The sequence below is a fragment of the Eptesicus fuscus genome, chromosome 5 (assembly GCF_027574615.1).
Source record: "Eptesicus fuscus isolate TK198812 chromosome 5, DD_ASM_mEF_20220401, whole genome shotgun sequence".
Classification (NCBI taxonomy): domain Eukaryota; kingdom Metazoa; phylum Chordata; class Mammalia; order Chiroptera; family Vespertilionidae; genus Eptesicus; species Eptesicus fuscus.
The window spans coordinates 8,489,108-8,515,538 of NC_072477.1; the positions used below are offsets into that span (position 1 = coordinate 8,489,108).

General features: G+C 53.6%; 1 protein-coding gene across 1 annotated transcript in view; it reads left to right on the plus strand.

Moving 5' to 3' along the window:
- Positions 1-26,431, plus strand: part of ITPK1 (inositol-tetrakisphosphate 1-kinase) — a 136,700-nt gene that overhangs the window by 18,155 nt on the left and 92,114 nt on the right. The window contains exon 3 of the mRNA XM_054715812.1: positions 13,781-13,805. Coding sequence (XP_054571787.1) covers positions 13,781-13,805 — 25 coding nt within the window. The remainder of the gene's footprint in view (positions 1-13,780; positions 13,806-26,431) is intronic.

A 26,431-nucleotide genomic window follows, 5' to 3' on the forward strand; every position in this document is an offset into this window, starting at 1 on the left:
TGGGTGGTGGTGGTTGCTTTCAAGATTGAGGTGCAGTCCTGGTGGGTGCAGCTGAGTTGATTGAGCGTTTTGCCATGCACTACGTTTCGATTCTCGGTCAGGGCACTTGCCTGGGTTGCATGGCTCTGTCCCCAGTAGGAGATGTATAGGAGGCAGCCGACTAATGTTTCTCTCTCTCCCTCTCCCATCTTCTCTCTCTAAAAAAAAAAAATAAAAAAAAAAATCAATATAACCATATTTCAAAAAATAAGAGGTTGAGGCGCAGGTTGGTGGAGAAGGTGGTAGAATATGATACTTTGGTTTGTACATTGTAGTAGCCAGGATTCTTGTGGCTGCAAGTAAGAGAAGAGCCAGATCAGATGAGCTTAACCAAAGAGAGAACTTCTTGGCCCAGGTTACTAAATAGCACAAGAATGGGCCCTCAGGCCCCGGAGACATGCCTCCTGCCCCTCTCACTCCCCCCTGGGGCTCTGCCACCATGGTCTTTTCTCAGTTCTTCAGCTGTTCTTTCCTGCCTCAGGACCTTTGCATATTCTGTTGCTGCTGTCAACCAGATTCTTTCTCCCTCATAACTTTAGATCTCAGCACCCATCCCCCTTCTCTGTCTCAATCGCTTGAGTGTTCCTTTCAGAACATTTCCACATGCTTATTTCAGTTATTGGCTTGTTCACCCTCCTGTCTATGCTAAGGACAGGTACCCTTTCCATCGTGTTCACTGTTTGTCTCGGCAGTGAAACCGTGCTGGGCACACAGTAGGTGCTCAGGAAGTATGCATGAGGTCAGTGGAATCAATAGAATACCTTGGATAGAAAGGTGGTTCATGAGAAAGCGAGGCACTAGGAGACATTTAGTTTAAGAAAACCTGGCAAAACAAACAAAAAAAGCGCCCTCTACCCACCCCCGTATTGGGGCAACTAGGATCATTCCTGGAGAGTTGTGGAACAGATTAATATCCTGCATCAGGGAAGTGTGCATGGACTTTTAGAGACCCCCTGCCCCCAGCACACAAGGATTGGGACGGAGCGGGCTGTGCCCTGTCCTTCGGGAAGGAGGAATTGTGTTGAGGAGGAGGCATCGTTTGCTGGTCCTTGGGCTCCTCAGGGGCCGTCCTCTCGGGCTGCCCTCCAGCAGGGTCATACAAGGAAGAGCCTGCCAGTGCTGTGGACAGTGGCAAGGGGTGCGGCGTTCCAGACGAGGTCCCAACAGGGTGGGCAGGTGTTTGGAAGTGTGGAAGAACCAGCCTGTCGGGGAGGGCATGAAGCCAGGTGTGCGAGGAGCAGATGGGGTGAAGATGGCTGGACAAGGAAAGGAGGTGGGCAGACGGGTGTCGCAGAGGCCTTGATGACAGGGTGGACGAGGGAGGCCTCAGAAAGACTTTGGGGGGCAGTGAGGTTATGAGTCGTGTCTCAGATGTAGAGGGTCACAGGCTGAGGGGAGTGTGCAGGGACAGCGGGAGGGTGGCCTGGTGGCCTTCAGGACAGAGGCTGCGTCTCTTGGCAGGGAGCTGCCCTTTGCCACACTCAAGCATTCTCTTCTGGCTGGAACCAGGGCTTCCTCTTTTTGGTGTGTCTCGCTGGTTCCTGGCTTTGGTTGGTGGCAGCTGTGACACCCTGCGTGGGACTCTCCGAGGGATTTCTTGAGCTGTTTGGGGCCTGTTACCATGGCTCCCAGCTGCAGAGCCTGGTAGGGCATGAGGCTGGGCAGGAAGGAGGTGGGGGGTATGCGCCCGCCTGCTGGGAGCAGGCTCTGGGGCTCATTCTTTCCTCCTTGGGAGGCCCAGCCGGCCTCACATTGTAACTCCTCTGCTTTCCTGGGACCTGAGTCCTGTGGCCAGCCCATTGCTCTCCTTGGTAGGTTCAGAAAGCTTCAGAGATGGGGAGGGACTCTGAGACCCGAGCTCTAACACCTGCCCCACACCCTAGTCTGCCCTCCGTGATGTGGGCATCCCGCCTCAGCTTGAATCCCTCCCACCAAGGGTGGTGACTAGATCCGACGGCCTCATGCATCTTCCTTCCTGTGGGAGCTGGCAGCCTCTTCCTAGGCTGAGCTGAGACCTGCTTCCTGTCCTCTGCTTTATAGAAAGGGTGCCCGCTGCTCGGAGAGTGTGCATTCGAGGCGCCATTGTCCTTGAAGGAGCGAGCTGTCAACCCGTGGGGAGGAGAGACAGGCATGCCAGTTCCTCTTGCTTCTGGGCCTTAAGTAACCCAGGGCACGGCCAGTGCCCACTCCGCCTCTGAGGCCGTCACAGCTCCTCAGGAAGTGCCTCTGCAGGCCACCCAGGGGTCAAGGGTCTGAGGAGGGAGTTTAGTCCCCACTGGGGCAATGGATGAGCAGGGAGGGGCAGCAGCTCTGTCCAGAGCAGCTTCTCCCCAGAAAGCCTCACCCCCGCAGATCTGGCTGGACCCCACCCTCACAGGTGGGGTGGTCACATAGGGTCACGTGATGAGGGTGGTCTTTGCTGACAGGAAGACCTGACTTTAGATTGTGGTTCTGCTGTGCTTATGTGCTGTGAGTCTTTGGATGTGTATTCCCGCTTTATGGAGGTATAACTGGCAAATAAAGTTGTGAGCTATTTAAAGTGTACCACGTGATGATTTGATATATGTATAAATCATGGAAGGACTTCCACCATTGAGATAATTAAAACACCCATCACCTCGCATATTTACCTTTTTAATTTTTTTTTTTTTGGTAAAACACTTCTCTCAGCAAATTTCAACTAAATAACACAGTGTTATCAACCAGGTCACTATGTACATCACTAGATCCTATGGCCTTATTCATCTTACTGCTGAAAGTTTGTACCCTTTTACAACTTCTCCCCATTTTTTCCACCCCCAGCCCCTGGCAACCACCATTCTACTCTATTTCTATGAGTTCAACTCTTTTTTTTTTTTTTCTTCTTTCTTTTTTTAAGCATTACCATGCAGTATATGTGTTTGTGTTTCTGTGTCTGGCTTATTTCACTTAGCATAATGTTTAGGCAAGTTTCTTAATTTCTCTGAATTTCCTCACTTAAAAAAATAGGACAGCCACCCTCTCTAATGCAGCTGTGGAAATTAATGCCACATTGACCATCGGAGTGCCAGCTCGTAGGCCCTCCAGCCCACCTCCTCCTCTGTTCCCTCTCTTCCTTGCTTGGGGAGAGCAGGCTGTGTGGGGAGCGTGGGCCCAGGAATTACTGGTGTTGTCTCCCATTTGTTTGAGTTGTGCCTAGGCCTTTGGAATCCTCCCTGGAATCTGAGGGTCTCAGGGGCACCAGAAGAAGTCGCTGCCTGACTCTAGAGTCCTTAGATCAGTGCATCTGGAAAGGGGGCTGGGGCTAGGGCCTGGCACCTGGGCCTGTTAATGGGGGCTGAGTGGGCTCTGTTGATGCTAGTGTGCCTGGGTGCTGGGCTCCGGCTCCAGACGCCTCTGTGTGTGGGGAGTGTCTGTAGCTGCTTGGAGCCACTTGGCAGGGTCTGAGGGACATGGCCTTCAGTGGAGCCAGGTGACCTTGGAGTGAGTGTATGTGTGTGTGTGTGTGTGTGTGTGTGTGTGTGTGTGTGTGTTGGGGTGCGGGGGTGGCAAGGTGTAGCTGGTCTGGGCCTCTCTCGTGGGTCTCCAGGTGGACCTAAGGGTCAGGAATCATCACCCCCTCACCACTTACAGCCAAGTCTTCCAGGCCTGGGGCTTCAGGTCTCCACACCCAGTCCCCTTCCTCCCTGCCCTGGGTGCTGCTTCCCAGGGACCCCAGTGTCTGTGTTGGTTATGCCCAGTATACCTTTGGAACCCTGCAGGCACTGTGGGGGCTGAGCACCAGCCTTTTCCTTGTTGACTGCTAAGGCCCCCAACAAACCTCTGGATGAATTCTCATCTGCCCACAGGTCACACATGGACACACGGAACGTCTGAGATTCGTGGGGTGGCAGAGTGGTAAGAGCCCTGGTTTTTAGGTAGACAGGAAGATGCCACTCCCCCCTTCCAATGTGTCCCCAGAACCTGAATATGGTACCTTACATGGGGAAAGGGACTTTGCAGTTGTGTTAAGGTTAAGGATCTTGAGACGGGAGATTATCCTGGGTTATCTGAGAGGGCCAAATGTAAACCACAAGGGTCCTTAGAAGTAGACAATAGGGTCCAAGTTACAGAAGATGTGACAATAGAAACAGGTCAAAGTGATGTGGCCACAAGCCAAGGAATGCAGGCAGCCTCTAGAACTGGGAAAGGTGAAGGCATGATTTTTCCCTACAGCCCCCAGAAGGAATCAGCCCTGCTGTCGCATTTCAGATTCCTCACCTCCAGAACTGTAAGAGAATATCTTGTGTTGTTTTCAACCAGTACGTTTGTATTGATTTGTTAAGTAGCAATAGGACCTGAATACAGTGTTCATATACTGTATATGTATGGGGCCTGAAAGGGGAGTGACTGGTCAAGGTCAGAACCAGGCTCCCTACCCTTAATCACAGACCAATGGATAAAGTTACTTGATTCCTTGGACCTGCTTTCCCACTCCCTCGCCTGTTCATAGTTGAGGGGTTGGCGAAATATTTGAATAAGGTATTTCAGAGTTTAAGTTTCTTGAGATTGTTGGTGAGGATAACTTCACCTTTGGTTTGATGTGACAGCAACCCTGGTGCTGTGCAGAGGGGCCCAGGAAACCCCAGAGGCCCTGGCTTTGCCCCAGCTGCGCATGGTACTTGCTGATGACCTGTGTTGCTAGCCTCTTTCCTGGTCACCCCCAGGGCGCAGCTCAAAGAGCGTCTTCTGTCACCTTCCTGTGCCCCTGCCATCCCCAGATGTTTGCTGTATTCAGGGGCCTGTGGTTCACACATCAGTCCGCTGACTTGCTTTCCTTGGCCACCTGCTTCTCTATGCAGGGCTTATGGCTTATGGCTTAGAGGTCTGTCTGCTCCTGGGCCAGCCCAGGCCTGGACAGAAAAGCCCAGCAAACATCTGATGACAGTCAGAAGGGAACTCAGGGCTTGTGCGGTTGGAGACCCAGCACAGGATAGAGACTCCTCCTCCCCCACAATGGCAGGGCTCAAGGAACTCTGAACCCTCCACCCTCTGGGAGTGTTCGCAGGAACGGTGGGTGGGGATGTTCAGTCTGCTGGGGAGCACAGCCTTCAGAAGTGTCAGCCACCCAAAACACAGGCTGGGACACATACCTGAGCACTTTTTTATTTTTAAAAATACATTTTTATTCATTCCGAGAGGAAGGGAGAAGGAGAGAGATAGAAACATCAACGATGAGAGAGAATCATTGATCGGCTGCCTCCTGCACATCCTCCACTAGGGATTGAGTCCACAACCAGGGCATGTGCCCTGACCAGAATCGAACTGTGACCTCCTAGCTCAGTGATCGGCAAACTGCAGCTCTCGAGCCACATGCAGCTCTTTGGCCCCTTGAGTGTGGCTCTTCCACAAAATACCATGGCCTGGGCGAGTCTATTTTGAAGAAGTGGTGTTAGAAGAAGTTTAAGTTTAAAAAATTTGGCTCTCAAAAGAAAATTCAATCGTTGTCCTGTTGATATTTGGCTCTGTGGACTAATGACTAGCTCAGGTCAATGCTCAATCACTGAGCCATGCCAGCCGGGCTGAGCAGTTACTGTAAGAGCTTTGGTACCTTGAGGATAGGTGCAGAAGGAACGATTCAGGCCTTGGGCAGGCTTCTCCCTCCCATGGGTGCCAAGGAGGAAGTGTCCGCACAGGAATGCCTGTCATCTTCCTTCCTCTGTAGCTACCTGGCTGTTTAGATGATAAATGACTTAGCTCTTGGGAATGAGCAACTGCTACGGAGAGTTTGAGCCTCTGAGTCATTAGACCTGAGGCAGGAGGCTCACCGCTGGAGGTAGTGGTGGTGGGAGTCTGGAACAGGCTCTTCCTGCAGCCTCTCTTGCTCTTATAACCTCCCCCTGCAATTTAGGGCCCATCTCTATTTAGGAGAAAGAAAAATTACAGCACTTGCAAGGGGGTAGTAAAAATCTTAAAAAGGACATCAAAGTAGTGAATATTTATATTAAAAGGTAGGGGTGTGTCCAGCACCATTAAGGGAATTTCAACATTAGTTTTCAGATGAAAAATTTGGGGTGATTTCCAGTCTGGAAGGGTGACACTTTGGATGCAGCAGAACACATCCTTGGGTAATCTCCAGCCCACTCCTGCCTCAGTTTCCCCATCCTGAACGTGGAGGTGTGTTTAAAGGTGCCTTAGCAGCAGAGGCCTCTCCACCCTGGAGGTTCTGCTTTCCCGGGAAGGTGAGTCCCTGCCTCTGCCTTCCACCCACATCCTGGGTTCCTGAAGAGAAGCCGCTTCCTGCTTCCCCGCTTCCCAACCAAGCGCTTGATTCGGCTCTGCAGGAACACAGACTCACGCCGCGGTGCACTGGGGTGCCCTGTGGCCTGCCCTCCCCTGCCTCCTCCAGGTGGGGAACCTATTGTAAGGGAAGGTTTTTAGACCCCAATCAGGGGAAGGGTGCCATCCCACCCTGCTCAAAAAGAGAGAGAGAGAGAGAGCGAGAGAGACAGAGAGAGAGAGAGAGAGAGAGAGAGAGAGAGAGACACACACATATGGCAGCTTCCAGTTTATCTGGTTCTTTCCTGGAGCTGTCCAAACAATTCAAATGTTTGTGCTGGCTTTATAATTCTGTTCATATGTTGCCTTTATATTGGGGCATTTCAGTTTCTGGAACTATTAATAGGAGGAAAATCCAAATTATGAAACTATCAGCAAGTGAGCCAGGCTGCCCAGGAAGCAAACGGGCAGGGATGGCTCTGGACTGGAGCCCTGGCATTGGGCGGCTGGGATGCTCATTCAGCAAGTACTTGAGAGCAGCAGCCAGGGGCGGGGTCTGCCGTGGGCACCGTCTCTGGCCTCAGGGGCTCACCGTTGGAAGCCAAGCACAGAGCAGTCTTAAGTGTCAGAGGGCTGAATGCCTAAAGAGCCGTCGTTGCTGCCCTGGGAGGGGCCAGGCAACGGCCTCTCTGTGAGGATGACCCTCGTTTGAGCTGTTTTTGATGGGTGAGCAGGGGTTTGCCAGGGAGGAAAGGGATTCTAGCAGAGGGAACAGCTTCTAGCAGAGGGAGCAGCTGGTGCAAATGCACTCAGTTGTGTCTGGCCTGAGTGTTTTTATGGAACAAGGTCCGTCCTGGGAGGCTTTGATGAGAGGAGGGACGGGCGCTATTTCCCCGCACCCTCACCCCCACCCCCGATACCTTGTATATACTTCCAAATGCCACATGCCAGGTACTATAAGAATTTGGGATGCAGACAGGGGACACAAGCCTTGTTTCCTCCATCAGGATAGGCCAGGTTAGGCTGCAATAACAAGCAACCCTGGGAGGTTTGCAACAAAGGTTTATAGCCTATTCAGTGATTACTCTGGAGCGCTGTGACTCCCCAGGGCTGGTGTCCTCCCTGTGGTGGCTCAGTGCTGGTCTTCTGTATCCCACATTCTTAACCTCGGCAACACGGACAGTTCAGGCCGGATAGTTCTTTGTTTTAAGGGGCTGTCCTGTGCACTGTAGGGCCGTTACTTTCTGGATGCCAGTAGAACTTTGCCTAGTTATGACAGAGAAATGTCTTCACGTTACTAAATGTCCCCTGGGGGCAGAATGGCCTGGGTGAGAACCACTGCTAGCCGAATAGTTTCTCTCTGGGTCCCGGCCTGGCTTCATTGCCACCAGCCCGGTTTCTTTCCAGGAATGGGTTTGGACTGGCTTTGGGAGTTGTCGGTGTCCTCGTGCTCTCACAGTCGCTGAGGTCCAGGAGGACTGGCCAGGGAGCCGGGCCCTGGCAGTTGAATGCTTCTACTTGGATGTGATATTGGCCAAAGCAGGGCACACCGCTCTGCCTAACCTGGGGGTGGGGCTGCACGGGGAATTCCTAGAGGAGGAGAGCTGCCAGTGCTGGTGGCCACCACTGTTGTCTGCCGGAGCTTTTAGCTAGGCCGCCTCCGCATCTGGGCTCGGTGCTGGGGTGCAGAGGCCCGGGGGGGGGGGGGGCTGCGAAGTGGGGGAGCCAAGGAGGGTGGGCTACGTGTTGGTGCCGGGGTGGCTTCTGAGGCAGCGGGAACAGCATGTCCTCTGCATGCACGGGTGAGAGGAGGCCCCCCCACCTGTTCAGGGAACCCCGGGGCCTTGGCAGGGCAGGGAGAGCGGGAGGCGGTTGCCTGCAGGCTTTGTGGGTATAAAGGGACTTTGTATTGGGGCTTCGGAAATCTGGTGATTACCAAAGTGTGCTCTGAACAGCTTGGATGAGAGTGTGCCTGGCTTAGCACGGGCATAATTACACACTTCGTCTCTAAGTGGGTGTTAGCTCTGTGCAGGTGCAGCTGCTTTCTCCTTGCCCGTTGGTGGGGGGAGCCTGCGTTTCTGGGTCGATTCCCTCTCCTGTGACATTGTTCCTTGGAGACCTGGTCTCCCTGCACAGCCGGCTGATCCTGGGGGCCCTCTCTTCAGGGGCGGCTTGCAAGTGGCTGTGACCTTGCACATTGCGGGAAAGCGGTTCTTGATGAGGGGCCCCGTTTTTTCAAGCTTCACTCGTTGGTCACTGCTCTGCCCTCTTTGAGCTCCTGGAATTCTTCCAGCTGTTACTGGACTGTCTCTGCTCGTTGGTCAGAGGGAACATCTGTGTCTCGGCCTGCATCTCTCTCCCCTGCTGATGCACCATTTCACAGGCTTCACTCACTTACTTGTAGCCCTCAGGTCTCATACCTGCCCGGAAAAGTCCTATTGGACCAAAAGGTTGTACCCATTTAACAGATGCGAAAGCTGAGACCCAGGGTGGCTCAGCAACATGTCCTGAGCCTACTGCTGGTTTTCACAGGGCCTTGCAGGTCTGTTGCTCGATGGGGGTCGTAGTTCCAAGGTGTCTAGTGATAACCTTCCTGATGTCACATCTATGGCCTGTGCCTAGGGCCTGACATGGCCTTGTGGCATGGGTGCTTCTCCTTTTTTTTTTTTTTTTAAATATATTTTATTGATTTTTAAATGCATTTTACTGATTTTTTACAGAGAGGAAGAGAGAGGGATAGAGAGTTAGAAACATCGATGAGAGAGAAACATCGATCAGCTGCCTCTTGCACACCCCCTACTGGGGATGTGCCCGCAACCAAGGTACATGCCCTTGACCGGAATCGAACCTGGGACCCTTGAGTACACAGGCCGACGCTCTATCCACTGAGCCAAACCGGTTTCGGCTGCTTCTCCTTCTTGATGGCCCTGCCTCCTGGGCTTCTGGGGAGCTCTTTTCTCTTCCTCCTGCCTTGGGTCGTCTTTGTCAGGCTCCTTTGCCATCCCCTCTCCCTCCAGGCAGGTCACCCAGGGTAACTTCTGTCAACTCCAGGACCAGGTGGCCACTGTCGCTTACTGAGGATCTGCTGTAGTAAGCAGGGCAGTGGCCAGTGACAGAAACTCGGTGTAAACTGGTCTCAGCAAAACCCCGCAGCTGGAAGCCCCGAGAAGACAGGCTCCAGGCCGTCTGGGTCAGGGCCTTGACCTCGGGCAGAGAATGCTGGCCTTTACCCCTGGCGTGACCTCGAGAGTCCGAGCACACAGAGGCAGCAGTGGCTGTGCCCTTTGCTGCTGGCAGTCCCCAGGACCCATCCTGGGAAGGGTCAGGGACGGCCTGGCTCAGGTTGCACACCCATCCTACAACTATGTGAGGTGCCAGGCCACATACCAACCCCTGGGGGGGGCGTGGCTGCCCCTCAGTTGTTTGCCCTTTGGAACCATGCAGGACTGAGGAGGGCAGATCTGAAAGTAGGAAGGCAGGGCAGAGCAGCCCCTTGGGCTGGGTTCCAGGATTCTCCTCATTTGACAGACGAGGAAACTGAGGCACAAGGTACAGTTGGGTCTGGTTCCATGCTCTCCTTTGGGGACGTACCCCACCTCTTCCATTTCGATAGACAGTTCCTGAACTGTCTGGTCAGCTGAGTCCTGGGATTCTCACCACCTCCTGGCACCACCGTGGTTGCAAAGATGGAAATGTGCCCAGGTTCTGTGGGATGCACTTTCCTGCCCTCTCCTGGGGCTGCCCGTGGCCTGCACCTGTGCCCAGACTGTGAGCTTCACAGCTCTTTATGGTTCTTTGTGCCCTTTCTTCCTGTCCCAAGATCGGGCAGGGCTGCCCTGGAATGAAACCTGTTCCCTCCCCCCTTTCTTGGGCAAATTTGGTCCTGCTACCAGCAGCACGAGGAGTTGCTTCCGGTGGACGAGCAGCCGTTCCCACACCTGGCCGCTCCCCAGCGACACCTGGGTGCTTGACAAACTCCGGTCTGTTTTCCAGGTTCCGAGTCTTTAAATGGGCTCAGAATCCAATCGAATGTTCCCACGCGTGGCAGCCCATGGCCCGGAGTGGGTGTGGCTGCCGCTGCTCTGAGCATTTGGAAGCTTTCCTGGTGGATCCTGAGCTCTCTCACTTCAGTCAGTCGATTGACTCATGTCCTTATCAGGCATCTGCTTCATGCCAGGCACTGGGAATGCTGGTAGCTAGTGTTACCTATCGTTTAAAAGATAGTTCAAAAAAAGTTACTTCTCTAGTTTTTGAGATTATATTAGAGGCACATGGCACAAAATGCCAGCGATGCAGGGGCATGCACAGTGAGAAGGAAGTCTCCCCCCACCCCCCTAGCCACACTTGGCCTCCGACAAGAGGCCACCCTGCGACCATTTTCTTGTAGTGCTTTCGGATTCGTTCTGTGTTCGTTGTTGTGCTTAACCCAGATAGTGTCTGCTGCGCGTAGGGTTTTACAGCTTCAGGTCACGTAGCCGTGTCTTAGAGAGCTTAGAGAGCGTGAATGCCCTATGTGTGCCTGGAGCACTTCCTCATTCTTTTTAGAGGGAAGGGAGGGGGAGAGACTGAGAGAGACATCAGTGTGAGAGAGACACCCTGATTGGTTGCCTCCCTCACGCACCCCGACCAAGGTACATGCCCTTGACTGGGAATGGAACCCGGGACCCTTCAGTCTGCGGGCCAATGCTCTTGCCACTGAGCCAAAACGGCTAGGGCCCTCATTCTTTTTAACTGCCACCTAGTATTCCCTGATGTGTGTGCCCCTTCTTTGGGGGTCGGGGAGAGCTCACTGCCCGTCCTTTGCTATCACAGACAGCGGGCGTGGCAGTTGACAGCCACAGCCTGGAACACTTGGCATGTTTGCATGTCTGTGGGTGGGATCCTGGAGTTGGGGTTTCCATGAGGAGCAGCTAATCACTTGACAACCAGCTCTCTGGTTTCTCTTTCCTTCTCTCCCTGCTCCTGCCTCCCTCCCTCCCTCCCTCTCTTCCTCGCTCCTTTGCCTTTGGTGTTAGGATTCAGCTTCTGGACTTTCTGGTCATGGCTGGTTTCAGGAGCCTGCTGCTTGGGAATGGAGGTTGTGGGTCCCTCTGTCCTGCAGGAGTTCCCCACGAGGAAGGCAGCCCAGCAGGTTCTCTACCTGCCCCTCCTTGTCCCCGGTTACACCAGGGTCCTGGAGTATGCAGGCCAGGCTTGCCCAGCTCAGGCCTCTCTCAGCTTGCACATCCGAGTAATGGGCCATCACTGCCCCTCCCTTGGCATCTGTGCGGTGGGCACTAGGGGTGCCTCAGCTCCCACACCGTCGAGGGGGTATGGTGCACGGGTAGGGCCTGGACTGACGGGAACTCAGCCCCCTCTTTTCTGCCAGAGTCACAGTTTCTCCTGTTCTTGGAGCCCTGAGCTACCCAGGAACTGTGCTCTCATTCCTGGGAGATCAACCCCACTTCAGGGTTTCGGCCTGTCCGTTCTCAGCATTACTTTGTTTCTTTTATGTTTCGGATTCCATCTGTTTTCAAAGTTAGAGACCTGTTTGTTTGTAGGACTGGGGGAGGGAGCGCTGTCTGGGAAGATGTCACATGCGCAGTGGAAATGACTAGGCTTCCTCGGGAGAATGACAGGCACACGCGGATAATCTGGATGCCGCAAAGATTAACTCAGAGGGAAAGACTCAGGCCCTGGCCGGCACCCAGGGAGGCCCTGCACCTGGTGTGGGTCACGTCCACATGCCCTCTGGCTCCTCAGTGTCCCTGTCTTTCCTGTCGTGCGGCCCCGCTCTTGTCATTTGGCGCTTTCCTGGGGACTTCTCCCTCAACTGTTTAAGATTTCTGGGGGGAGGGGAGGGTCGGGGGTCGGGTGGTACACTGAGCCCAACCTGGCTAGTTCCAGTTGAGTGCCGAGTGACGGTGGCAGTTTACTGCCCCTGATGCTCATATGGGGCCAGGACAACCTGGGAATGAGGCAGGGCTCCGAAATAGTGTGGGTTGTGAGCTGGTGACCGGGTGTGGCCCAGGTCCTGGCGATGCTGGCTGTCCCCCTGCCGCGAGCTCCAATGGCCCAGGGCTGTGCTGTTGTGTCCAGTCTGTCCTGGTGAGCCATCTCTGTTCAATCTTGCTGTCTCACGTAGTGGCTTCCTGTGAGGTTCCGCTCCTGGCCGGGCTCTCGGAAGGCTCTGGGGCCCACTTGTTGCATGATCGAGCCAACAAACGTAAGATTGGTAGGTGTCCCCTCAGCTGTGCCATGTGAGGTGACAGGGCCTGTTCCCTCAGGGCCTGAGCTGTGGCTCTTGCATTTGTTGTGCCCCCTGAGTGCCAGTCCCGGCCAGGCTGGGCGCAGGAACTGAGCTATGGTTTACATACTTAGGTTTACGGAGCATCTATAATGCTCGGGGGGCACCATGGCTAGGCCTGGGGCACACAGTCACTGAATCTGCCACGGTCCCTGCTCTAAGGAAGGGATGTGGGCCAGGAAACTGGATACTTGACCTTTGCTGGTTCCAGCCCTGAGTATCTACAGGAGCCCTAGACTTTTTTCCCGGAAAATGCGCATGGACATGGCAGTTGGCATGCCATCTACGGTATATACTGACTCCTGTGCTTCTCCAGCACTCCCCCCAGTGACAGAGGGCCGGGGTAGGGGGGAAGGTGGGTCAGGGCTGGCTTCCTGGGGGCATTTTTGTGCGAGCCCAAGCCTAAAGGCTGAGGTGGAAGGTAAAGACCAAGGCTTGGAGATGCGGCCCAGCCCTGTAGTCCTGCTTGCAGTGAGAATGTGGGGCGGGGAAGGCCAAGGTGAGTGAATCGTCAGGGAACCTTTGTTGCTCTGGGGAGACCCCCACCCCAGGCTCTGTAATGGGGCAGGTGAGTCAGGGCACTGGTATTGGAGATCAGAGGCCCTGGGATTGTGGGAGAGAGAGACGGAGATGAGGCCCAACCCCGGGGGAAGTCTGTGAGGCTGAGATGGTTGAACCAGGGTCAGAGGGTGGGCAGGGTGTCAGTGGGGCCAGAGATGGCTGGGAGTGGACAAGCAGCCGGAAGGACTGAAGGTTTGGGGGCTCCTGCATGAGGGAGAGTGGATGGGCTGGAGTGGGACAGGCTGGGCCAGACCTGGGAACCAGGCCAAGGTGTGTGACCAGTGTTGGGGGTGAATAGGGGAGTGAATATGGGGGTGGGAGGGGCCTCGGGCAGTGCAGGCTGGAGCTGCCCTGACAAAGGCCTGGCCAGGGGTTGAAGGGGAGATGCCGGCTGTGAGGAAAACTGGGGTCTCTGTAGGACCCTGGCCAAGTTCTTCTGGGGAACCACCCTCTCTTTCTGCCAGAAGGTGACTTTGAGGACCGCCTGGCAGTTCATAGGCCGTCCCCTTGCAGGTGAGGCCATTCTGGGGAGCGTGGCCTGAGAGGTGCAGCCGCCGGCTCTCCTCCCCTCCTGCCTTCAGCTGGCTGTAGAGAACATTCTGGAAGGACACTTCCTGCCTGCCCAGTAACCTTTGTTTTCTTTGTTTTCCTCCACAGGAAGCGAGGGATAGAAGTGGTGCAGGTGAGTACAGGCCCTGCCTCCCCCACCTTTCAGGCTGGGGCCTTTCAGCGCTCACCTTCTTCCCTCCTGGGGTCTGGGCGCTGCCTCTCGCCTCTTCACATGCATCTGGCCTTGAACTTCTCCCCACCAACCTCTGTGATTCCCTCCTGGGCAGGGCTTGGGTTGGGGCTGCTGGCCTGTCAGGTTTATGGAGTTGCTGTGGCTTTGTCCGTGGATGGAGCTGGCTGGGGGAAGAGATGAGGCTCTTGGGGGAAAGGGTAGGCAGGGTGAGGGGGGCATAGCCACCCAGCCAGATGTCGGTGGTCCTGATGCCCCCACAGTTTGTCTGTGCCTGTCCTCAGGCTCTGCTGAGGGAGCACGAGCACCCTGCTCTTGCCTGGGTGGTTTGGTCCTGGCGGTGAGCCCTCTCCTCTATCAGTCCTTCCTGTGAGTGGTGTCATCTCCAAGACCACTCCTGTCGCCCCACTCCCCAAGGCAGTGTGTGCCTTCCCCCTGGCACCCCTTTTCTGCTGTCAGACCACACCTGATCTTCCCATTGGGCCCCTGGCTCCTGGGTGGACTGAATCAGTGGGGGGCTGACCCCCATGTTGCCTCATCCTAGGGTGGACTTGGGTTAGGTGCGCATTGGCTGGAGGCAGAAGGAAGGATGGACAGAGAGAAGCTCTCCCAGGGGCTGGAGCTAACTCTGTGGCCCAGAGATGAATGTACCAGCCTGCCCTGAGGGTGGCTGGTGAAGTGGGGCCAACTGTCTAGCAGCCTTGGCGAGTTCTTCCTTCTGGCCTCCCTTTTCTGCAGCCTGTGGGTTGAACTTGTCACCCGGAGGCTGAGGTTTGTTTTCGGGGAGGAGGCAGTTCCTGGAAGCCTCATCATGGCTCTAGCATTTTCCTCCAGGCTCTTGTCTGGGCAGAGGTGCTCGTCTGCTCTGAGCTTTTCTGTGGCCCTTACTTTCTCTGTACATCAAAAGGGGGAAGTCAGAATTCAGGAATGGCCAAGAAGTTTGCCTTCAGGGCATCTCTGATTGACTGACTGCGGGTGCCTGGAGTTTTCTAAATCCAACTGGCTGAAGGGAGGGATTGATTGACAATGCCTTGGGGGCGGGTGGTCCTGCAGTGGGCAGAGGGGATGCGGTTGTAAGTTTGCCATTCTGGGCTAGGTGTCTCAGCTCCTTCCTGCTCCAGGATGCTTCGGCTTGTTTTTGTGTCTTAGTCCTTTCCGATGGTTACCTTGTAGCACCTGGTTCCTTTGCCCAGGCCTGGACCCGTAGTTGGAGCTTAGTATGCGAAGGACCCAGTGCCTCCCTGAGGTTAGCTCCAGCCTCTCTCCTCAGGGTCCACTTGGAAATTTGTTGGGAGCCGTTTTTAGAGGAAGTGACTTTATGTGCCCACCAACAGTTACACTGCTTGGAAGAAATGTGCATGTCCCCCAACACCTGATTCCTGTTCACGCAGATTCCAGATGGGACACAGTGGGATGCCACCCCACCGCTCGAGGGGGAGGCCTTGGAACCTCAGGGGGTGAGGGACAACCCGGGGGTCAGGGTGTTCAATTTACGTGGCTTCCCCAGGAGGATTTAGACTAAAACCTTTAATCCACTTAGTCTGTGGCTGGAACTGGAGCCTGGAGCCATTATTTTAGAATTAAGTACCAGGCAGAAAGTTATGAAATCTTTCTGGATGTATCTGCTGTTCACTTTGGTGATGCCATGGGGAGGAAGTGGTGACTGGTGACCAGAATGAAGCCAAACTGGATGCTCTCCACACCGGCATCTAAAAATAAAACCCACCTCACCGCTTCTCTGTTCACCTCTTCCTGGCGTCCCTGGGTGTTTGGAGAACTTGAAATTTCAAGACACAGAGAAACTCTCATTGCAAAAATGGGAAGGGAATCCATTTAGCTGGTTTTTAAAAATCAGCCAGGCTTCTGTGTGCCAGGTCTCCAGGCTGTGGCTGCTGGAGATGACTGGCCAGCCACTTAGGTGTCCGTGACTGAAGAGGTGCCAGCATTTCCTGTGTCAGGTGCCCTGATGGATATTCTCCCGTTTTGTGCAGCCACCTAGTGATGTGGGTGGAGTTTTCATGTCTGTCTAGAGATGAGGAAACTGAGACTCAGATGTTGTGACTTCTCTTGAGGGACTCAGCTGGTAAGTGAGTAGAGCTGAGAGTTGAATGCAGGTCTGTCCGTCTCCAAAGCCCGCATGCTAATAGGCTACTAAACAGGCCTCTTATTATCTGGGGATTGGCTACTGTTTAATAAAGGATGTTGGGCCTGTAGTCAGGAATGAAGACTAAAACGCTGGTTAGATCTGCAGTGTTTGCCCCTGTCATGGGAGTTATTATCTTCCTGCTGTTAAATGGCAGCAGTAACAGTGAGGGTTTCACATTGACTTGGTTCTTTGAGGTTCTGAGCATTGACAGCATTTACTTTGAACAAGCGTGTGTGTAACCTCTCCAGGGTGGCGGTGGGAGCACATTGAAGAAGTCCATTTTGCAGCTCCTCAGCTCCCTCATGCTCATTCCTGCAGCTGACCTGCTGGGGAAGGAGCTTGTAAACTGTCCTTCCCGGCCACCCCTTGGCATCAGCCGCCCTCCCATCTCCAAGGAGGCAGAGCACCGAGTGGGGAGCAAGACACTTGGGTTCATGGTTCTGGCTGTGTGACCTCTGGCCTGTAGTCTAACTGCTCGGCAGGCATCTCAGTTGGCCCGTCTGTTAGATGGAATAATAATGGTACCTGTCCCCTGGGAACGCTGTTAGTCTGCGTACAGTTCATTTGGGTAAAGCAGGAGGTAAGGAACCTGGCCCTGCGGGAAGCTGGTTATCTACAGCAGAACTGCACCCTCATTATCAGGTGTGAATCTGGTGTGTGATGGGGGAGGGAAGTGGGAGGAGGGTGCGTCACCAGGCTGGTCATTGTGATCCTGGGGCAAGTGAGGGACTTCCTTTCTTTGCTTGCAGTGAAACTGAAAGAGGACTTGATTGAGTTGTCAGCTGATAGAACATTAACAATGATTTTTGAGAATAAATTACTGTAATTCTTAGCATATAATTCTGAAGGAATTCAGAGAATGTGCTGAGGTAAATCTCTTTCCATTTCATCTTATTTATTTGAATGAGTGGTCTCAGCACTTATAGCTATACAAATTGAAAAATGGAGATAGAATTGATAATAAACTCAGTCTTATTCTAGCAATAGGTATTATCCATTCTGTAGATACAGGAAGCAGTTAAATTTCCATTCATCTCTTCTGAGATGTATTTCTAACAATGTTTTAATTTTTTGTGCTTATTGTTAATACAAATTTGTAATATATCTTTGTTGTATTAATTATGTACTAGTAGTAATCTTACCTAATAATAGACAAACATGCAAATTGACCATACCTCCACTATGCCCACCAGCCAATCAAGAGTGATATGCAAATTAACCCAACAAAGATGACAGTTAATTTGCATACACAGGCAGGCGCTGAGCGACCGGGGGCGGGTGGGATGCTTGTGTCGTTGCCATGGTGATGACGCAGGCGTTCCACCCCAACCCCAGTCTCTCAGGGCCTCTGGGCAGTGTGGGAAGGTGGGGCCAGAGCGGAAAGGCAGTTCTGGGGCTGGTCTGGAGTGGAAAGGCGGTGCCGGCAGCCAGGGAAAGGAAGGCCCATTCTAGCACGAATCTTTGTGCATCAGGCTTCTAGTCCTATATAATAAAAAGCTAATATGCAAATCGACTGAATGGTTGAATGACAGGTTGCTATGATGTGCACTGACCACCAGGGGGCAGATGCTCAACGCAGGCACTGCCCCCTGGTGGTCAGTACACCATAAGCCAGGCTTATGGCTGGCGAGTGAAGCGGTGGTAGTGGGAGCCTCTCCTGCCATCATGGTAGTGCCAAGCCATGGTAGTGCCAGCAGATACATCCAGAAAGATTTCATAACTTTCTGCCTGGTACTTCGGACATCCCCCAAAGGGTCCCCGATTGGAGAGGGTGCAGGCTAGGTTGAGGGAACCCCCCTCTGTGCACGAATTTCATGCACCAGGCCACTAGTACTCAATAAAAGACCTTCAAACATAAAACACTGAGAATGGAAACATCTGAGAGATGTGGATTGGAAAGTTGGAGGAGGCAAAGGGAACATTGCCAACTTCCCAGGTGTTTAAGAATCTGATTCTGTAATTTTAAGATGGATGGTGGTTGCTCTCAAATCGCTATGATATTTAGATTCCATTGGATCCATTTAAAAGAGAAACAGTAACAGTGTTATTTTGAAATGTTAATATTTACAGTATGTTGGAAATTACATCCTCTACAAGTATTTAAACTTATGATGAGAAATTTTAGATGTCAACTTGAAAATGTGCAAATAGAAACATAGTTTTAAACATTTATTTTGGGGGTTTGGTTTGAAGGCCAGTGTTTTCCAACATTACCCCGTTTACTTCTAAAAAAAATCAGGCCCTTCGGCAAGTACCGCTACAGAGAGAGATGGTGCCTGGCTCTCAGGCCGTCATGCAGAGGCCCGACCAGGCTGGACCACTCGGACTCCGGGTCCTCTGTGTCTACTGAGCACCAGAATGCCTCTGCAGTGGGCTTGTCTGCCAGCCGCTTGCCTTCCTAACCTGGGTCTGTTAGGGCCTAGGCAGTGGTCTGCAACTCATTAGCCAACAGAGCCCAATATCAACAGTACAACGATTGAAATTTCTTTTGAGAGCCAGATTTTTTAAACTTAAACTTCTTCTAACGCCACTTCTTCAAAATAGACTCACCCAGGCCGTGGTATTTTGTGTGAGAGCTACACTCAAGGGGCCAAAGAGCCACATGTGGCTTACGAGCCGCAGTTTGCCGAACACGGGCCGCCAAGGGATGCTTGATAATAAGGAAAACTTGCCATTCTCTGCTCACATAGTGTGAGAAGCCCCAGGTGAGGCCGAGGCTGGGAGCAGGCGTGGGGCAAGGGCTGTGGGACAAGAGGCCCCTCACCCTGTGTCCTGAGGGGCTGACTCCTTGTGGTGACCGTGATGGTTTCAGGCACCTGTCTTAAAGGAGGTGCTCACAGGTACCTGTCATGACGATGGTTTCAGGCACCTGTCTTGAAGGTGATGGTCTGCAGGTACTCTGCCTCGGTTTTCTCCTCTGTACCATTGTAATGAGGATGCTGGCTGCACAGTCCCTCCTGACTCTACCATTTCAGGTGTTAACAGTTGGCCTCACTCAGCCTTTGGGATGAGAGTCCCTCCCAGCTGGCAGGTGTGGATTGGGCAGCCGGTCTCTCCTTGCAGCAACATTCAGCAGTCTTTCCTGGGTGCCTGCTGTGTACCAGGCTGCAGGTGCAGGATTCACATGGGTCAAGGTGAGATTCCTTCAGCTCTGCAGTCTGCAGTGGATAACCAGAGGCCAGGGTGGGTGGGGATCACTGGCATAGGCCCAAAGGAGGGTCCTGACCCAGCATGGTAAGCCAGGAAGGCTTCCTGGAGGAGAGCAGGGGGAGCCTGGCTAGTGGTGATGAGCCTCATCCACCTCATAGACCGGGCCAGGGCTGATTCCACTCTCCAGGCTCTTCTTCTCCTCCTGTCCCGGAAACAGCTAGTTTCTGAGATGCCTAGTGCCCAGCATGGCCCAGCCGTCACTGCCCCTCCACCCAGTGAGCCTTTGTTGGAAGGAGGAGACATTCTTTGGCCATTTGGGTCACCTGTGGCCTGGGGGGCAGTGAGGTGGGGCTCTGTATCGGCCACGCAGGGCGTGTCACCAGGAGCATTTTCCACTCTGACCTGACCTGTGGGGAAGGCTTGCCAGGGAAGCCCTTGAGGTTTCATCTCTGGTCTCCACCGCCCCTTTTAGAGCAGCCCAGCATTGGGTGCAAGGAGACCTGAAAGAACAAGATACTCACGGCCCTGCCCACCCCATCTCCTGCCCCAGGCGTGCTCTTGGGGCTGCCTTTGCCCAGGTGTTTTCTAAGCGCAGGGGGAGGAGATGCCTCTTAGCCTGTGAGGCGTTGCCGTTTTATTTTAAAATGCAAATGAGCGAGCCGTAAGTGTGAGAAGTTCTGTCGCTGATTATAGATGCACTGATTATGGATTCACTGTCTTCCTTCCAAATTCCTTGAGAATTCAGGCTGTGAAACCCAGCCTCTGGAGCAGCCGCTGTTTCTCCGGTGGGCGAGGAAGCAGGTTTCCCCACTTGGCAGAGCGCGCAGGCGGGCAGCGGCCGTGCTCAGGGTCTCTCCAGAGTTGCTGCTTGCTTGAGAAGTTGGAGTTCTTTGTCTCTGCATTTGCCCTCTTTCTGCACAAACTACTCAGGGAAGGGAGTTGGAGGGTGGATGTTCAAGCAGGAAAGGAATTGCCAACAAAGAGACACTGAGAGCGGCCATGGGCCCAGGGCTGATGGACTGGATGCTGGGCACCTGGAGTTGGAGACTCAGTGATGACTACCCCAGCTCATGGGCATGCCCTGAGGGCTGGGAGGGCTTTTCTTTGCTGTGGTAGGGGCCTTCAAGGACATGGGGGCCAGCACTTAAAGGGGGGAGTGGACAGAGGGTGGAGAAAGCCTCACATGGAAATTGATGCCTCTTGGTAGGGAGTAAACTGGGTGCAGGTGTGGGTGGGGAGGTGTTTGAATGTCTTTCAGGCAGCGAGTGCCATGTGAACAAGGACACAGAGGCTGGGCAAGGGCTATGTTGACCCGGAGTGGTTTGGAGGCTCTGGGGCCTTGGCCACGAGGGAGTTGGCAAGCGACCAGGCCAGAGTGGGTGGCAGGGCTGGACCACGAGAATGTCCGGTGAGCTGTTCATGGGGCCCGGGGACAGGGGGCATTGAGGGGCTTCTATGGGGTAGAGTGCTGGCTCCAGTTAGGGGCCATGGGCAAGGTCCCGTTGGGAGGGCACAGAGGAGGTGACTGGAGGTGGGGAGCTGGGTTTTCTGATAGGAGGCTGGGACACAGCTGAGTGGGGGTGATGGGGTTTGGCAGAATTAAGGAAGTAGAGGAGGGCCGAGGAGATAGATGGCAGGGTGTGGTACCTGCGTGGATGTGGGGGGTGAGGGAGGCTGAAGGGTCAGTTCCCAGAGTTGGGGTGCAGGAGGAGGAGCAGAGGGGAGAGAAAGCTGGTTCTGGTAGGTGTGTTGAATGCAGGCAGGTAACTTTGGTAGTTGCCTTCATCCTACTCCTAGAGTGAGGGATTATAGAGCCAAATTCTCTGTTAAGCTTTAAAAAATAATTTTGTTATTTAGGTGATATTTTTCATGGTTCAAAAATTGTTTTTATCAGATATGCAGTTAAAGGTGTCAAATGATGAATTCCCAGCTGGCTTCCCTCTGCCACCCATACTCTCTCCAGGGTGCCCTCACTGGATTTTATTTCCAGGGAAAGAAGTCCAGGTGGAGCTGGGCACCTGTAAACATTTCTCCTTCCACCTGCTCCCTCCAGGTGCTCGGGAGCCAGGTGTAAAGGGCTTTGGGAATATTAGTTGCATTGGTGTTTATTGCGGGCCTGACATCCTTGCCACTGAATGAGCCCATGTTAACCATTTGGCTACCTCATGGGCAGGGGCTCCCCGAAGTCCATCCTGATCCCTGCCAGCAGACCCAGCACCTCAAGGGAGGGTGACTATAGGATGGGGAAGTGGTATATACTAGAGGCCCGGTGCACGAAATTTGTGCATGGGAGGCGGGGTGGTCCCCTCAGCCCAGCCTGTAGACCCCTTGGGGGATGTCTGACTGCCTGTTTAGGCCTGATCCCAAGGATTGGGCCTAAACCAGCAGTCGGATATCCCTCTCACAATCCAGGACTGCTGGCTCCTAACTGCTCACCTGCCTGCCTGCCTGATCGCCTCTAACTGCCCCCCCTCCCCCTGCCAGCCCGATCACCCCTAACTGCCTCTGCCTGCCAGCCTGATCTCCCCTTACTGATACCCGCCCCCCGCCGGCCTGGTTGCCCCCAACTGCCTCCCTCTGCTGGCCTAGTTGCCCCTATCTACCCCACACCCACTGGCCTGGTTGCTCCTTACTGTCCCCCTCTGCCGGCCTGGTCACTCCTAACTTCCCCCCCATCAGCCTGGTCACCCCCAACAGCCCCCCTGCCAACCTGGTCACTGCCAACTGCCCCCACCCACTGGCCCGGTTGCCCCCAACTCCTCCCCCTGCCAGCCTGGTTGCCCCCAACTGCCCCCTCCCTGCTGGCCTAGTCGCCCCCAACTTCCCCCCTGCTGGCCTGGTCGCCCCATGCAGCCTGCTGTTCAGTCATTTGGTCGTCCCTCGCTAATTTCCCTGCCGGCCTGGTTGCCCCACGCAGCCTGCTGTTTGGTCGTCTAGGTTGTGACGGCCCCTGGCTTTTTATGTATTAGGATATCGTATCTAATAAAAGAGTGATATGCAAATTGACCATCACTCCCATGTGGTTAAAGATGGCTGCCCCCATGTGGACACAAGATGGCCACCACAAGATGGCCAGCAGGGGAGGGCAGTTGGGAGGGACCAGGCCTGCAAGGGAGGGCAGTTGGGGGCAATCAAGTCTGCAGGGGAGGGCAGTTAGGGGTGACCAGGCCAGCAGAGGAGGGAAATTGGGGGTGACCGGGCCTACAGGGAAGGGCAGTTGTGGGGGGATCCAGGCCTGCAGGGGAGGGCAGTTAGGGGTGACCAGGCCTACAGGGGAGGGCAGTTAGGGGCAAACAGGCTCTCAGGGGAGCAGTTAGACATCAATCAGGCTGGCAGGGGAGTGGTTAGGGGGTGATCAGGCTGGCAGGCAGAAGTGGTTAGGGGTAATCAGGAAGGCAGGCAGGCGAGCAGTTGGGAGCCAGCAGTCCTGGATTGTGAGAGGGATCGGGCCTAAACGGGCAGTCGGACATCCCTCGAGGGGTCCCAGATTGGAGAGGGTGCAGGTTGGGCTGAGGGACACACCCCCCCGTGCACGAATTTCGTGCACCGGGCCTCTAGTATCTAATAATAGAGGAATATGCAAATTGTCTGGGACACCATCACAGTAACAGTAATGACCAGCAGGCTGCCTGGGGCGACAAGGCCGGCAGGGCAGTTAGTGAGGGATGACCAAACGACTGAACATCAGGCTGTGTGGGGCGACCAGGTCGGCAGGTGGGGGGGCAGTTAGGGGTGATCAGGCAGGCAGGCAGGTGAGCAGTTAGGAGCCAGTGGTCCCGGATTGTGAGCGGGATCGGGCCTAAACTAGCAGTTGGACATCCCCTGAGGGGTCCCAGATTGGAGAGGGTGCAGGCTGGGCTGAGGGGACCCCCCTCCCCCATGCACAAATTTCGTGCACCGGGCCTGTAGTATATGTGTGTGTGTGTGTGTGTGTGTGTGTGTGTGTATGTGTATATATACGTTGTTAATCCTCAGCCAAGGATATATTTCCGTTGATTTTTAGAGAGAGTGGAAGGGAGAGGGAGAGGGAGAGACAGAGAGAAACATCTATGTGAGAGAGACACATCAATTGGTTGCTTCTTGCACATGCTCAGACCAGGGCTGGGGAACCTGCAACTGAGGTATATACCCTTGACCAGAATAAAACCCAGGACCCTTCATCAGCAGGCCGACACTCTATCCACTGAGCCAAACTGGCTAGGGCTGATTTTTTTAAAACATCCCTGGGAGAGAGAAACAGATTGGTTACCTCCCCAATACATCCCGAATCTGCAGCCTGGGTATTTGCCCTGGCTGGGAATTGAACCAGTGACCTTACAGCGCACAGAACAACACTCAACCAACTGAGCCACACCAGCGAGGGCTGGGGCCGTTATTGAAATATAGGTTGTTCTTGGCTGTGTACTCAGCTTCCCTGTGGGGCCCTGAAGTCTGGGCTTGCTTGAGTTTCAGATAGTCTGGTTTCTGACTGTGTGTGATCTCACTTTCCTCATCTTTAAAGTGTGATGACACCACACAGGACCTCAGGCACCTACTAGAAGCTTAAGGAATGAGTTTATTTTCCTCATCCCTCATTATAAACAGTGTGGCTTATGGGGAGCGGGTAAGCTGTGGATGAATCTGTGCTGCTGAGAAAAGTTATTGTCAGTGTAAGGAATGTGGTCCCCCCACGTCCCCATGCTACCGCTTGGTTTCTGTTGTGATTTTTTAGCTTAATACCTTTTTTGAAGATAGATTTTATTTTATTGTTTAAAATTTGAAATGCGTATTTTTTAAGTGAAACATTGAAAATTATTTTCATTCTCAGTCATTTACTTAGGATATATATTTAACAAGTAGAGGTAGAGAAGTTGATGTATAAGCATGGCCATCATAGTGTTTTTATACAGATATAATAATAATACAGGGGGCTGAGGAGTTATGTAAATTAGGGTCTGCTCATTCAAATGCTTACAGTAGCCATTAAAAGAGATCTTTGGAGGACAAACATGGGAACATGCTCATGAGATGATGCTAAGTGCTGTCGATGTCTACTGGATGGTTTCAGTTCTGTCAGTTTTATTTTTATTCTGAGCTTTGTAGGCTGGCTGTCACCCACAGACACTGTCTCTGGCGTCGGTGTAGCTCTGCATGCGTAGAGGGCTGCGGTTCTCGTTTCTGGGCGTTATATCCCACCTTTGACTCGCTGAGTCAACTTGAGCAAGTCCTTAAAACAAAAAAGCGCTCATGCCAGGGAAGCTGGGTGCCCGAGCTTCCGGGCATGTTCTGATTGGACACCATTCCACACGAGTCTGACCCCAGCCACCTGATTTCAGCGGCCTCATTGGAGTGTAGCAAGTAAGCTCTTCACAGAAAAGCCAAGAGATGGAAGGAGGAACGTGGGCCAATAGGATGGGATGGAAAGGGCCAGAGCAAATTGAATGAGCCAGAAGCGAAGATTCTGCTTTGAAATTAGCCGCCTATTTTGAGGTTGTGCTGGGGTGAAGTCCAGGGTGGTCTGCCCATGTCAGCATTGCCATTGCTCTCACCGGGTGCTGGTTAGAGTGCCAGCCCAGAGCCACTGGATCCAGACCCCCAATTAAGCCCGTGCACAGTAGAGCAGCAGGAGGTTCCGGTGCAAACAGTGGGTGGTCATTGTTGGGGGCCACTTCCTGGAGCCTGCTCAGGTCCAGGGTCTGAGACTCTGAGTGCGATGGTGAATGGACGGGAAGAGCCTGGACCATGTGCCGGGCCCAGCTGGGTGCACAGCTGGTGCTGTGGAAAGCAGGATGGGGACAGGCGTTGCCTTCCGCTCAGGTCGCAGACCATGAAGCCTCCTTGGATCTTCTGGTTGGCTAAGAAGTTGGCATCTCCCTCCCCAGCCCCTTCCCCCTGCTCATGTTTCTATGTGCTGTTCGAGCCGCTCAAATGCCACCTTGCCTGGCACCTTCCCTGCTCCCCCAGCAGGCCCCAACCCCCAAGCTCAGGCTGCCTGTTGGCGTGTCCCCCTGGGCCAGGACCTTCCTGTGTCCGAGGAGTGCAGGACCGGGCCCTGCTGCGTGCTCTCTGCTGGGTGAGCGAACTGAGCCCAGAGCTGTTTCACGCAGGACAGGGCAGGCCCTGAGGGTCTGTGTTTGTAAAAAAAACTCTGGACTATCCTCAGCTAATATGTTGAAATCTTGGGAAATAAAGACAGGCCTGAAAATGAAAACCCAGAGGTAATCATTAAAACAATTACTTTGATATATTTTTTTTTCATGATTTTACCAAAAACAGGCTATTTGTTACATTTTGTGTGAATCCAAGTTGGGCTATCTCTGTGCCCATAGTTTTGCGACCTGCATTTAGGGGTTGGGTGGCCATCTGCTCATGTGATTTGATCACCGCTGACATGACTATCCCAGCAGCGGTCACTTCCCACCGTCCCTGTGTCTCTGCGTCTCTGCTCCGGCTCCTCAAGCTATGGAAGTTCTGGTTTGCTGTTAGGAACAGGGCTGCTCTTGTGTCTCTGCACCTCAGTGTTTGTGCACATCTCAGGCTCTCTCTTTGGATTGACTTCTAGAAGTGACGACACTGCGTCTCAGGCATCACGTCCCATGGCTTCAGGCCCTCTCTCATTGCCACCTGCTGTGCGTTCCGGGGAGGGGTGGGTCGGGTCCCAGGCCAGTGACTCGGTGGTTGCTTAATGCAGTGTCCCCATGCCTGGGCCTGTGTTAGATGCAGGGGGCTGGGGAACCCAGGGATGTCCAAGCGGTGTTGGCAGCCGCTGACACCTCTTCTGTAAGGGTGCTGGTATGGCCGTCACTCCACCAATTGGCTTGCGATTATAATGGCTAATGTTGATTGAGCATTTGCTTCGTGCCCAACAAGGTCATAGGATTTACATGTATTAATTCATTTATTCTGTACAACTACCCTGTGAGGTGTGTAATGTTGTTGTCCCCGTGTTATAAACGAGGAAACGGAAACAAAGAAAGGTTAAGTAGTTTGCCAAGGTTGCAATTACTGAGTGGAGGAGCTGAGATCCAAATCGAGGCAGCTTGGTTCCAGAAGGCTTCTTTATTGTTATAAGTTTTACTTTCTATTACGGAAACAGTCACACGACACACCAAATTGGAGAACATGGTTTGCTGAGTCCCTTCATGCCCGTCCCTGAGCGTGATGCCCGTCAGCACACGGTCAGTGTGGTTTCATGGAGACCCTGTTCCCTGGGCGGTTTCCGGGCAGGTCTCCGTGCTGTCAGTTCCTCTGTAAACGTTGCAGTCTGTGCCTCTGCCAAGTAAGGGCTAGTCCT